At 43.2% G+C, this 14,300-nt stretch overlaps 1 protein-coding gene across 3 annotated transcripts in view; it reads right to left on the bottom strand.

Annotated features, from left to right (window-relative positions):
* Window positions 1-2,043: 2,043 nt before the first annotated feature.
* The window catches only part of LOC118315465 (guanine nucleotide-binding protein G(o) subunit alpha), an 80,990-nt gene continuing 68,733 nt past the window's right edge, over window positions 2,044-14,300 (bottom strand). Inside the window, exons 7-8 of one of the 3 annotated variants that reach the window (XM_035642754.2) lie at window positions 5,576-5,729; window positions 2,044-3,832 (exon numbers count right to left, since the gene is read on the bottom strand). In XM_035642754.2, coding sequence (XP_035498647.1) covers window positions 3,645-3,832; window positions 5,576-5,729 — 342 coding nt within the window. In that variant the 3' untranslated portion in view covers window positions 2,044-3,644. Of the gene's footprint in view, window positions 3,833-5,575; window positions 5,730-11,122; window positions 13,289-14,300 lie in introns of those variants that run through there. The other 2 variants (XM_035642756.2, XM_035642755.2) reach the window with 2 other exon arrangements.

Genomic DNA, 14,300 nt, shown 5'->3' with positions numbered 1-14,300 from the left:
TCACCCCGGCTCGATCTGCCGTGACGGGAAGGTCTCTCTCGTCTCTGTCTGTGCGCGTGCGACGTTCCATGTCACTCGCAGGACGGTTCAGACACACCTTCATCAGAGGCGAAGTGTCATCGAGTGACGAGTGCAGCATCGCTGCTGTGTGATGAGCGCACTAACATAAATGCCATGGCTGCAGGTGAAGTGTGCGTGTGTGTGTGTGTGAGACACAGAGGCATCATCACCACAGATTAAATCCAGAGTGTGTGTGTGTGTGTTTGGTCGTGTGCTTTGGAGAACATTCTTGTAGTACGCAGGATGTGAGCGAATCCCATTTCCTGTTGACAGCAATCAATGTGTGTGTGTGTGTGTGTGTGAAAAAAAGAATGAGCCAGCAGACGGGAAGGTGAACAATAACTCCTCCCCGTATCTGCTTTTATGTTTGAAGTCGTCTCGGGTATTAGAGGTTGTGTGTGTGTGTGTGTGTGTGTGTGTGTGTGTGTGTGAGACTTCTGATAGGAAACAGCGTGTTTACGTCAACTTCACTTCATGACTTCCTCCCTCGTGGGTGTCGACTGAAGGCGGACGGGCAGAGATCTACTTGTTTGTGTGTCTCTGTTATCACTCGTGAATCGTCAGGGTGTGTGTGTGTGTGTGTGTGTGTGTGTGTGTGTGACAAAAAGAGGACAATTTTTTTTTTGTAGTCATGAAAACAGTGGCTTTTTTAATGTAAACACTACATTCGATTGGTTTTTCCAGCACGGACATCCCACATGAAATAACAACCATTCACTAAAGAAGAGGAGGAGAGAGAGAGAGAGAGAGAGAGAGAGAGAGAGAGAGAGAGAGAGAGAGAGAGAGAGAGGGAGAGAGGGAGAGATCAAAAGCTGCACAGAAAAAAAGCATTCACTGGGTAGAGAACAGAACATAGAGGAGGTCAAATAAAAAAGAAGGAAGGGAACAGAAACAGAAACAGGTTTTATCATCATGTCATTATACACAAGTTGTTTTTCTCTTTTTTTAAAAACTAGAACTCAAGAAGGCGAGAAAGAAGTGGGTCTATATAGAGAGACGGATCGATCGATCGATGAGGAGGGGGTAGCAACATAGATTAGGTTGTGAATAGATAAGCAAATTTTCCAAATCTACTTCATCGTGTGAGTATGTGTAATGAGCGCGAGCAAGTGTGTGTGTGTGTGTGTGTGTGTGTGTGTGTGTGTGTGTGTGTGTGTGTGAGAGAGAACTGTGCTTTTCATCGTAGACCTGGAAGGTGTGTCGAACTGAAAAAAGACAGAAGAAGAAGAAGAGTAGAAGAAAGGAGCATGACTTTGTACAGCATCGATGTGTGAACATGCAGCGTCCCTAAACTAGCGAACGCAGCGAGAAACGTGCTCCCGCCCCCCCGCCCGCCCCCCCCCGAAGAAAAACTGGTATTTTTTCTGAAATAATAAAAAATAGATATCGTTATAGTATTATATTTAATCGTTCTGAGTCAGGCTAAAGTGAGGACATGGTTTCTTCCAATGCAGGGAAACAGGCAGAATGGTAAAGGGGGGGGGGGGGGGGGGGGGGCACCACAACAACAACAACAGGGTCGGTCGGAGGTCGAACTGGAACCGTTTTCAAAAGATCTTTTTTTTGCTTAAAAAGAGCGATAGAGAAGAAAGAATAAAATAAAACCCCCGGATCATGGCTGTGATCATCGTTGTCCTTTGTGGATATTGCGGTCATACCCACCTTCGTTGTTTTTTATATTAATTATTGTAGAAGCAATCGTAGATTAATTCAAACTTTAGAATTCTACATGTCTTTTCCTTCCGGCCTCCTGCGCCACTTTTCTCTAACTCTAACATTTTAGTTTTTTTTTAAGTTTGACCCCGCCCCGTCCGATTCAGGCGACCAATCACGTCTCTAGTTCAGTTTCTGCCGTCCCACATCTTAACTCTTTTCTTTTTTTTTTTGTCAAATATTTTTTCCCCCATCTTTTGCAATTTTTATTAAAAGAATTTTTTTTTAAATTATTATCTGAACAGTGTCGATGAGAAGCTTCTTTTTTTCGGGGGGGGGGGGGGTAATTTTCTTAAACTGATCTCTTTATACAAAGGCTTTGCGTATCTCATGCTGTCTCACGTCAGGGCTTTTGGGAGAGAGGAGAGAGGAGAGAGGAGGGTTGGCAAATACGACGATGGGCGCCTTTGACCCCGCCCCCCCCCCCCCCCCCCCCCCCCCGCGCAATCTGGGCGCCATGCGAAAGAACTAGGAAAGAGATGGACGGATGTGAGAGAAGTAAAGGCATGATGGTGGTGGTGGTGTGTAGATGACGAGAGATCGAGAGAGACAGACAGGTTTGTGTAGGACAGGCAATCAATCAATAAATTAATTAATAAATGAATCAATCGTTATCAAACCAGGAGTGAGAATGTTAGTGGCACTAAAAGGTTATAACAGTGAGGAAGGTGGAGAGATATAACGTGGTGAACTTGCTTCTAGAAGCGTAGCTATCTACAGTACAGTACCTCCGTTACATGGCACTGATCGGACATTTAGCACATTTCCTATTGGCTCCCGAGCTCAGCCGTGACCGAGAGGCCGGCCAATGGGGCTAAGGCCAGGTTTCTTTATTTTTCTTCTTCTTTTTTTTTACGGAAACAGGAAAGCCTCGCTCCTCCGGTCGATGAAAACCAGGTCTCGGAAGAAGGGAGTTAAAATGATACAAGTCACTCAAAGTGGGGAAAAATAGAAAGTGACAACAAAAAAACTAAAATGTCTCAGCTAATGTAAACAAAAGACTCCAAAAAATCATGAAATAATCGGCGTTGTCAGTTCCAGCAGGTCTGAAGAGTTGTTTTCAGGTTTTGGCTGACCTGTCTGGTGTGTGTGTTTTTTTTTTTATTCATTTTTTTTTTTTTTAGTGCTATCAACATTTTCACAGATTTTCGCAAAAAAAATTGTTATTACATAATCACTACCATGGCAAAATAATACACAAGTAAAAGGTGTCAGGTGAGGCAAAATGTGAATAAAAATCAGTGTACCGACTGATACTCATGTAATAAATATACACACGGTCAACAGAAACAAAACAGAAGTCGTATTCGTAGTAATAATAATAAAAAAAAGAAAGTACAGGTTTTGTTTGTTACCAACGAAAGACACAGCTGAGAAAGAAGGAAAGAAGGAAAGAGAGAAAGAAAGAAAGAGAGAGGAGAACGGGAGCGGCGGCGGCGGCTTTCATCGACTTTGTTCAAAGAAGTTTTTCAAGGCTGCAGGGTCTCGTGTTTTTTTCTACTAAAACAAATTTGTTTGCTCGGCAGCAGACCAAAGGTCGTCGCGAGGAGAAGTCGGAGCGGGGAAGAGAAGAGACGAGAACTAAAAACATTATATATATATATATATATATATATATATATTTATATATACGTACGCCTATTTTTTTATTTTAATTTTAAATTATCCTCATTATTAATATGTACCTAGTTGCATTTTCCTTTCTTTTTTCTCTTAAATAATCAGCAGAATCGTCATCATGATCGTCATCATCATCATCATCATCATCATCATTTCCACAGCAGTGTCAAAGGAACAGGAACAGGAGGAGGAGGAGGGCGGGAGGGAGGAGGGGGACAAAGAGGGAGGGGTTATCGCGTGGGGGGGCGTGCTCAGTACAAGCCACACCCTCGGAGGTTGTTGGCGATGATGATGTCGGTCACGGCGTCGAACACCACCTGGATGTTTCCTGTATCCGTGGCGCAGGTCAGGTGACAGTAGATCTCCTTGTTCGGAGAGCGGTTCTTGCTCTCGAACTGTGCTTGGATGTAGGCCGCTGCGTCGTCGTAGGTGTTGGGTCCTGCGGGAGGGACACAGAGACTTCACACACTCACCCGCTTTCACCTGAGCGCTGCGGATTGGGATGTGAATATTTTGGACGATTTCAATTCTGACGTCAAATCTTGAGGTCTGAAACTCCTTGGGATTCATGATCCAGACCCGTGTTTCTCCACTGGTCCGGCCTCAATACCCACCTTTTGCCATAGACATAAATTTCTGAAATTTGTTCCTCGCCACGAAATCCGTAGGGAATGTATTCGGTGTCATATTTGTGTTTAGTCGGTTTAGCCATGTTTACAAATGCTCCAGAGCGTTTGCTACTCTGTGAAACGCGTTCCCTTCAAAATAGAAGCGCTGCATCAATTTTAAAAATGTATTTAATGTAATTCCGTAGATTTGTTATGCTTGTGGTCATTTATGATTTATTTTTTTCACGCATAAATCTGCGACCCACTCAAAATGGCCCTGCGACCCACCACTTGAGGATCACTGATTTATACTACTAATCCTAAATTCTGTGGCACTATGGCGGAGAATTGGGGCCACAAGCCATAATATTACGATAAGGTCATAATATTACAAGAATAAAGTTGTGGTACTGAAGAGTTAGGCCGCAATATTAAAAGAAAAAAGTTGTAATATTCAGAGAAAAATAAGTCATATTATTACAAGAATAAAGTCATGGTACTGAAGAGTTAGGCCGTAATATTAAAAGAAAAAAGTTGTAATATTCAGAGAAAAATAAGTCATATTATTACAAGAATAAAGTCGTGGTACTGAAGAGTTAAGCCGTAATATTAAAAGAAAAAAGTTGTAATATTCAGAGAAAAATAAGTCATATTATTACAAGAATAAAGTCGTAGTACTGAAGAGTTAGGCCGCAATGTTAAAAGAAAAAAAAGTCATAATATTACACAAAAAAGTCAATATGGCCCAATTACGCTGTTAGACGTATTTGCCAGTTTAACACTATTTTGCTAAGACGCTTCTCTTGATGACGGAGTGATAAGGAGATGGAGTGTGTCAGATAGACACACTGGGCCGTTTTGAATTTTTGACCAGCGCCATCTTGGCCTTTTGGCAAGCAGACGTAGAATTGGAATTGGATCTGTCTAAGAGCTCGTCCTCTGCTCGCCCACCTACATCTGCAACCATGCTCTGATTGGACGGACCAGCTGTCAATCACGCTGTATCCATTGTCTATTTCATTCTAAATGAGACCACAATTTACTGGATGAACTTGAAACTAGAGATTGAACCATAAACTCCTCACTTAAATATTTACTGACGTTAACAGTGGTATAAATATCCCAATGTACATAACTCAAAGAAAAAATGCATTAAGATTATTTCCCTGAATGTCAAACTATTCCAACCTGCTTTAATCGCACATATAAAATAAATAACTTGGCGTTCCACGAGTCTGACGCTGAACAGTCCTATTAAACTCAATGTCCAAAAAAAATTTCACACTGAAAAGTGATATTCCAGTGTTTTTTGACACGTGTTCACTCATTTCTGCACGGCCGCCTGCTCGATCGCACACTTCATGTATCGGCTGCTTTTTCCGTCCCGTGTAATTGGATTCGGTTTCACTGCTTCACAGCTCTTTGTGTTTTTCGAGAAATCCATTTGGTACACCTGTCAGGCTCTCTTCATGCCTGCGTGTTTCCAGAGCTGCTTTTTTTCCCCCCTCACCGCTGCTTTCACAAAGAAATAGATTAGGAAAAAAAAAGAACAAATAAATGTATATATTTTTTACCTGTGTATTCAGGGAAGCAGATGCTGAGCGCAGACTTCTTGATCTTCTCCGCAAACAGATCCTTCTTGTTGAGGAAGAGGATGATGGAGGTGTCGATGAAGAACTTGTTGTTGCAGATGGAGTCGAACAGCATCAGAGACTCGTGCATGCGATTCTGCGGTGGGAGGAGAAGGGGGGGTGGAGGGGGGGTGGAAAAGATGGTGCACAGAAGTGAGGAATGAGGAGGGAAAGAAGCGGGATTAGGTGAGATGATGGGAACAGGTGGACGGAAGGGAGGAGGATTAAACAGATGAAGGGAAGGAAACAGGAGGAGAAAACAGTGAGGGCAGAAGGAGAAGAGACCGAGAACAGACGGAAAGAAGAGAAATGAATGGATGATGATGAAGAGAGAAGAGGAAAGAAGGGAAACATTATAGTTACCATATCGTCATTTTTTTTTATACAGTGCGGCCAAGACCGGCAGATACAATCACACACAGACACACACCTCTCTCTCTCTCTTTTCAAATATAAAACCTAAGTAACATTTCAATGAGAAAAAGAAGCGAAAGACAAGAAAGAGGCGATAAAGAGAAGAAAAGGGGATTGTAGGACATTTTCTGCATATTTTTTAACTACAATAAGTTCGACGCTGTGCAGTGACAGAGATGCTGACCGAGGAGTGACGGTCCGACAGTGGAGCTGCTCACCAATGACTTTCCATCACTTTCAGTAAAACATTTAAACTAACACTGGGAGGAAAAACGAGAAGGGACGAGAGAGAACAAATATCGTCAAACTCTTTCTCCACAATTCAAAAACACACACACGCACAAAATAATAACACACACCAAGTCACTCATGTGGTGCTTTATTGTCATTTCTTTCATGTATAAATACAACGTTCAATAAATTATCACAGCAGTGAGGGAGTTACAGCAGATACATTTTACACACAGTGCTCAGTGAAACACAGCACTTGCTCGGACGGACACACACACACACACACACACACACGAGCTGCTTTCAGACCAGACATGCGCTGACGTCTTCCAGAATGTTTTTCCCAGAGTGGCTTGTATGTGAGAGCGGGAAATGTCCGCAAATGTTGCGCAGGACATTTCCTCTGGAACTCTTCCTGTTAAATGTCCAAGTTGAACCCAGGTGAGAATGCACAGCGGGAAGATCTCCGGAAGATTCACAGCGAGCGAGTGGGCGCGTCGATGACTGTAAACAAAAAAACCCGTGCTCCACCCAGACGCCACAGAATGATCCGGAGATGTTCCTGCGGGTGTGAACGCGTCCGACCCGGACAAATGTCCTGCCGCGTTCATCTCAAGGCAAAGGAAAACAACATTTTCTGGACATTTTCTGGAGTTCCTGTCTGAAAGCAGCCACACACACACACACACACACACACACACACATCACACACACACACACACATGGGTTATATGGACATATGAAAAGCTAACACAGTTGCAGCGGTGAGAGTTTGAGTGTATTGACATTTACCAGTTCACATGCTCCGCCTCCTCTATTCTACTCAGGTTCAGTACGGTCTTGGTGCCCTGCGGCTGCCTGACCTCTGTCCTGGCTCAGCGGTGCAGCAGGAGTCTCAGCAGAGGCTTAAGCACTCGTTTCATCGGTCGGCAGAGCTCAGAGGGGAACCGGACATGTTATGGCGTTTGCAGGCGAAACTCTTATTTCTAAATTCGAAGCATAAAGCAGGAAGAAGAAGAAGAAAAAACAAAAAAGGGTTTCAGGAGCTCATTTAAATCAATACGAGAACCTTTTGGCACTAAATTCTGGAATGGAAATTCATGCTGAATATGACCTCATTTGGCTGCCATGCCGAGATTTCAACAAGGTGCAGCACCTGCTGCCCAGAAACAACCCAACTACAACACACACACAGGACCTTTGTTTCCTGAATGGACCACTGATTGTATTTTTCCACACCAGAGCCATCGGGGGAAAAAAAATCAAACCAACCCCAACAGAATCACCCAGACACCTTCTCCAGCGTGACCTCAGACTACATTACCCAACAAATCTCTCTCCTTCACTACTGCAGAGTATTGGAATCCATTGTTTATATGTTGGGAGTGAAGCAGGACATAAACTACATTACCCACGATCCTCTTGGCCTCGCCTGCTGATCTGATTTGCAATTCATCAGGAGCAGGGACACACACACACACACACACACAGACACACACACACACGTAGACACTGATCTGCTCATAGCTCTTCTCTGTGGAAGCATCGACTCCGTGTTCACCTTATAAATCGCCAATGGCGCTCCAGCTTCAGTGTTGCAGAGAGAGAAAGTGACGAGGGTCGGGGTATAAAACACAAAGACACAAAAACACAGAGGAAATCAAAATGTTCCATGTGAGATGAGACGGATTGGGCTCGTGAAGCACCAAACCTTTCTCACTGTATGTGTCTCTCAAGACTTCATGTTTCTGAGAAGTTTGGTGTCAATTTGAGTTATTTGACGCCATAAAAACGGGGTTAAACGTCATGACTGACAGCTGAGGCTGACTTGTGATTGGTCCAGCGAGTGAATCAGCGGGTCCACGGCACAGACCCTGCCTCTAAGTGACGTCGCAAGCACCCCGATATTTTGGCTTCATTTTTGTCCAGTGGGAGGAAATGGAGACCAAATTTCAGTCTATGACTTATATATCCAAAAACACAGATCTGACCCTTTCCTTGTTCATGTAGTAATATTTGTAGAGCTGCAACAGTTCGCCGATTAGTAATCGATTACTAAATTAATCGCCAACTATTTTGATAATCGATTAATCGGTTCAAGTTGTTTTTTATGAAAAGTAGTCAAAATTCTCAGATTTCAGCTTCTTAAATGTGAATATTTTCTGGTTTCTTTGCTCCTCTGTGACAGTGAACTGAATATCTTTGGTGTGAGGACAAAACAAAACATCATCTTGGGGGTTTTGGAAACACGATCGACATCTTTCACCATTTTTTTGACATTTTATGGACCAAACAACTAATCGATTATGAAAATAATCGTTGGTTGCAGACCTAAACATTTGAAACTGTCATTACATATTGTGAAGAAGAAGAATAAGAGATATACAAAGTGTATAAGTAAACCACCGAAGAATCAGGCCAGCAGAATTATGCCTGTGGAATCACCTCGATCTGTTCACTGCCCCCGAGGTTAAACACGGGCACGGAAGAAGACAGGCGACAAAGCTTGACCACTTGAAACGGCGAGCTGCCGTCGTCGCCCCGAGGGCAAATGAATCACCTCAACGTGAACGGGAGCTTGCTAACGCAGCGTGGATGGTAATTTCACCAGCCGACCGTTCCACAGCCCGTGTCTACTGCTGCTGCCCTCGATGCTCTCAGGCATGAAGTGATTCTTAATTCAATTATAACAGCGACGTATCCTTGACGACATTGTGCGAGGATGATGCGACGACAGGCGCCGAGTCCAGCACGTTGTCAGAAAAATCCTGTTTGTCTTGTCTTCTCTGCGTTTTAAAGAACCTCCAAATGTGATCATTAGGGACAGGTGCTCATTGTTTGAAGAGCGCCAATGTGAAATATTTGTTTCCACGTCTATGCAAATGACAAGCAAAACAGGTCACATGCACACTTTTGTAAATAGCGTACAGTATGTATTTCAAGGACTCTCCCGTACACGATATAACTACTGACGACTAATAACTAGGAGTGAGACGTAAAAAGGGATTTAATAGAAACAGGAAAGAACGGCTTTCATCTTTCTTTGAAACTAATTTCAGTAAAATGCCTTACGCATATTTTAAAATCGAATATAGATCACTGTAGATGCAATGAGTCGGGAGGAGCAGATGACAGACTAAATGCACATTGGGCGTCTCCTTTGGCAAAAGGAACAGTTCGCTGCTATTATCCGGCGCTGGCGAGTATAAGGTGTTGTGACATTTTAAAGTCCCACGGGTGTGTTTCTGTCTTCGGCGCGCGTGCGTGCGTCGAGGGCACGTCTGTGTGGAAAAGGGCAGACAGGTGCCTTCTGGGTAGTTAATCCACAGATACCGACTCCAACTCCAACTCCCAACACCCGTGGGCTCTTACACAACACATGTTCATTAGCATGAATGCGCACACACACACACACACGCGCATAGATGCGCATACACTTACCTTTCGTACTATCAACAGACACACATGTAGGTAAGCTATGGTAACACACACACGGACACACACATGAAACACACTCACACGCACACAAATGCACATGCTCACACACGAAGCAGACTGATCAACAGCCTTAGGAAGCTTTTTGGTCTCTCATTATGAAACGTTGGCAAAGATGTGCGAGGAGGAGCTGATGACATCATCTACCTGTTAAAGGTGACATATTATGCAAAAATCACTTTTTCAGTGTTTGTGCACATAAATGTGTGTATCTGTGGAGCCCGCCGGCCCACAAACTGTGAACAAAGAGCACCCTGTTGTTATTTTGGGAGCTGCCTAAACCCTACAGCCTGTTTCTGAACCACTGGTTAAGATTTCTCTCCCACTGTGATGTCACAGCTGGACTCTTTTGGGGGTAACCCTGCTTGCAATCCGAGAATCTCCACTTCTCTGATGAAGGGGCGTGACATTTCCTACACGTTTTGAAAGCGGTTGACCAATCACAACAGACTGGGCCCGCAGGGCCAATCAGAGCACACTGGGGTTTATCCAGAGGGGGAGGGGCTAAATGAAATCCAGGCGTTTCAGACAGAGAGTGAAAAGAGGAGCTGCAGGAATGGGCAGGGTGAGAACACTGATGCCTTTTCTGAACATTAGAGCATGTAAACCGTTTCAGGTGTTATCCTAAATTAAAAGTATGAACCTGAATATGAGCATAATACGTCACCTTTAAAAAAAATAATTGGTAGCTTTGAGCGGACGGAGGGAGACAGGCCCTCGCTGTTTGAGTGTGGAGGGACGAGTGGACTAAATGTCTTGGTCATGAATAAATAAAGCAGCTCTCTATCTGTTTGCAAGCGAGCACTCACACCAGTGGAAGCTATAAAAACCACACTGGCTTCAGTCAATCCAACAGAAAGTCCCAAACCAAGCTCAGTTCGTAAACGATGCTGTAAACATTCTGCAAGAGAGGAAAGAGGAGCTGCTGCTGCTGCTGGTGTTTTCCTGGAACTGTGTTACTCTCTGGCTTTAATACCGAGGCTCCAATTCAAACTGCTCCTAAAAATAAAAACACATCCATTTTCATTCCAACTCAGCCGCGGCACCGCATCAAACCTCGATCCTGCCGCAGCTCGGGGGGGAAATGTCGAAACCCACCACCAGAAAATGAAACTCATTTAGCAAAAAAAAAGAAAGAAAAAAAAAACGAAACATCAGGGATGAAAACAATAGTCACAAGGTTGACATTTCCAGTCCCACGGCACTGAATGTACCCAACAGCACACAAATCCTTGAAAGCTCACTGCCGGCTTATTAAGCTGGACAATAGGGATATTACACAATGGATGTGGCCCTGGTGCCGTATGAAATCAATGTTTTCCATTGAAGCACTATCTGCGAGTCGTCTGGTCGAGTCAGCACACCGGGCTCTTGTACCTCTTCGGCTCAAGGTTTTTTTTTTATGGTGGACCCATTGCACGGTGCAAAATGAGAGCCTGCAAAAAATATGACCATAGGTGATGAAGGAATGATGATGGCGAGCAGCCGCCGCCTCCTCACATAAATGCCAACTTTTTGCAAACTATGACTTTAAGGTAAATAGGGTTGGGGAGAAAAAAAAGATAGAACATTTTCATATTGTCACTTCTAAATTCAATCACTTACACTTATTCTTTTTCCCCCCGAGTGCAATGCATCCACAGCTAAAACTAATGCGCTTCTGAATAACAACACTGGAAATGACACTCTGCTGCAGGCGGTCTTGCAGGAAAATGATAACCCACCATTGCTCAGAACAAGCTCTCATTTTGTTTACCCTCTTTAAGTAACATTATGCAGGTGTTTTACCTTAAAACAAAAGCTTCAAAATCAAATTTTATTGCAATAGGGATTCAATCCCACACCGCGCCCTGAGTCGTTCTTGCACAACTTGGGTTCAGCGGAATACGGAATACGCAAAACGTGTGTAACGCTTTATAGCACATGTTGTCTACTGTTCACACTCCCTTACAAAAAATGAATGCAGCAACTTCTTGTGATAATTACATGTGGCTGCAGAGGCCGCAGTGGCTGCTGCTCAGCAAAAGTTACATGTTCTGGCTTTAAAGCCCAGATGTGAATGTGAATTCAAATGATTGGAATAGTCTTTTTTAGTTTTAGAATAAATAGGCGATCTTTGTCAAATTTGCAGCAATAATTTTTTTTTTTTACATTATTAACCTACTAATTAAATTATAAATTTAAAAACAATGAAAAATGTGAGAAATGAAAAGTTTTCCGAGCGGCAATTTCAAAAAAGATACTTTTTTCCATTTAAAAACGTCTTATTATGATTTAGTTCATACCGTCTTTTACATTAATGTTTGAATGTATTCATTTACATAGGATTAGACATTTTGAAGTTGCACAGTTTAAAGGGCTTGGCTGAGTGCAACAGCGGCAGAGCACACACAGTAAATCAGAGCGGGATCTTAACTCGTGAACAAAACAAAGATCACAATAGGAACGAGCCCATGTTTGACACACAGGAAGAGAGAGAACGAGAGAGAGCGGAAGGATATGAAACAAAGGTTCCAGCTGAAATCAAACTGTGGGCGTGGCAGTTTCACCTCGTGGTCCACCAGGATGACCCGTGACATGCAGCTTCATATTTGATTCTGATGAATGAGCATTTGCACGTGTTCTCGATCTTTCTGATCAAAACTGAACTGAACAGGACTGTGACTCACTGAGTAAATCCGTTTTAGATTGGACCTTCATGTGACTAAGGCACTTGTCTGTGGCACGTAGTTTGAGTGACAACTCAAATTTGAATGTATATATATTTAGAAGAAATAGAAATACTTCTGGGTAGAAAAGGGATTATCATACTATATCATTGTAGAGGATAACTCCTGGATATCAAACAAGGGTGCAACTAAAAACTGCATTTAGTCGAATTCTATTCCGAGTAAGGCACTATTGTGTATATACAAATAAGTCTCAGGAACATTGAGTCCCTGAAGTTTTAACTGAGGCCTTGTGCAAGATTTCTCGCAGCGCACCAGCAACACATCTGGAGTTTATGTACACTTAAACACACAAAACACAATGTCACTGAAAAGGCGCTGCTGGTTCCTTCTTGAGGAAATGACACAAGGACTTAAAAAAAAAGAAAAAAAAAAGACAAATAGATTAAAAAGAAGTCTCAATCAACCACAAAGATTCAATCATTGAGAGTCAAGTTACTGTACACCCCCTATATCTGACTTCCTGTCACATGACAACATCACCGACACAAGTCACACAACTAACTACCGTGTAGGCACCACGTGTATTTAACCCCATACGGCACATACACAGGTCAAACACCCATCCTCCCTCCACTGGCTGACATCTAACGCCGTCCTCAGTAGAGGCCACAGCCCCGCAGGTTATTCGCTATGATGACATCGGTGACGGCGTCGAACACAAACTGGATGTTGTTGGTGTCGGTGGCGCAGGTCACGTGGGAGTAGACCTCCTTGTTGGTCGACTTGTTCTTGCTCTCGTAGTGACCCTTGATGTAGGCGATTCCGTCCAAGTAGGTGTCCGGACCTGAGGGGAGAGACAGATGACAGACGGGCCGGAGATTAGGGCGCAGGGCGTGAAAAGCTGTCGTCTTCTGCACCCCCCGCCGTTTTCTGTCAGCAGTATTGTTCTGATATTTTTCCGAAAAAGCGCACACATTCTTGCTGAGGTGTTCACTGTGGTGTACGGAGGAGGGCTGAGCCTGCTGCGAGCTTAAAAAATAATATAATACATGGACAGCTTATGGGGACTAAACTGAAACGATGATTCAAACTTGAAAGAGGAAATCTAGTTTCAAGGATAACATTGTAAGTCAATGTTCATGTATTTGCTATTTGACATAGAATAAAAGTAGTGATGCTACAAAATAATCATTTGCATTTTGACATATTCTTATGGGAGTTCTACGATCATATTACAAGCTGTTTCACATTTGATTTAGTGAGTATTTAAATACAATATTCACAAACGAAATATGATTTTCCATTAATTCAATGAATTACGTTAATTCTCAATGAGTGGAGTAATTTGTGTTGGAAGTGCCACTAACATGTTTCTGGCTCTCGGCCATTAGCAGCTCTGTGCTTTGTCTCCGTTTCAGAGGCAGGTCGATCAGAACGGGCACGTCGGAGTCTGGACTACGTACAAGGACGAGGAGAGGTGGAGGAGGAGAAGACGAGGAGAGGAGGAGGAGGAGAAGACGAGGAGAGGAGACATGTTGTGAATTCCAATTTTCCTTTTTCTCACACTCTTGCTGTTATGGTCTCTCTCCATCTTGCTTTCCCACAGGCTTGAGCTGTCCATGTTTTTATTTACATTTTTTTTTTTTACAATGTCTCTCAGTTCCTCTCGTCTCTCATCTCACTCACACTCACACTCACACTCGTCTTGTTTGGACTCATGGTGAAAGTCCTGATTTCATTCACTGTTTCACTCTGATTGTTTGACTCTCGTCTTTGTTTTGTCCCACAGTCTGAGACTGAATATGCTTTGAATCGTCTAGTCTAGTCATTGTCATAAAATCTTTCATAGCAGACGA

Source organism: Scophthalmus maximus, chromosome 7 (genome assembly GCF_022379125.1).
Source record: "Scophthalmus maximus strain ysfricsl-2021 chromosome 7, ASM2237912v1, whole genome shotgun sequence".
Taxonomy (NCBI): domain Eukaryota; kingdom Metazoa; phylum Chordata; class Actinopteri; order Pleuronectiformes; family Scophthalmidae; genus Scophthalmus; species Scophthalmus maximus.
This window is presented reverse-complemented; position numbering and strand designations above follow the sequence as displayed.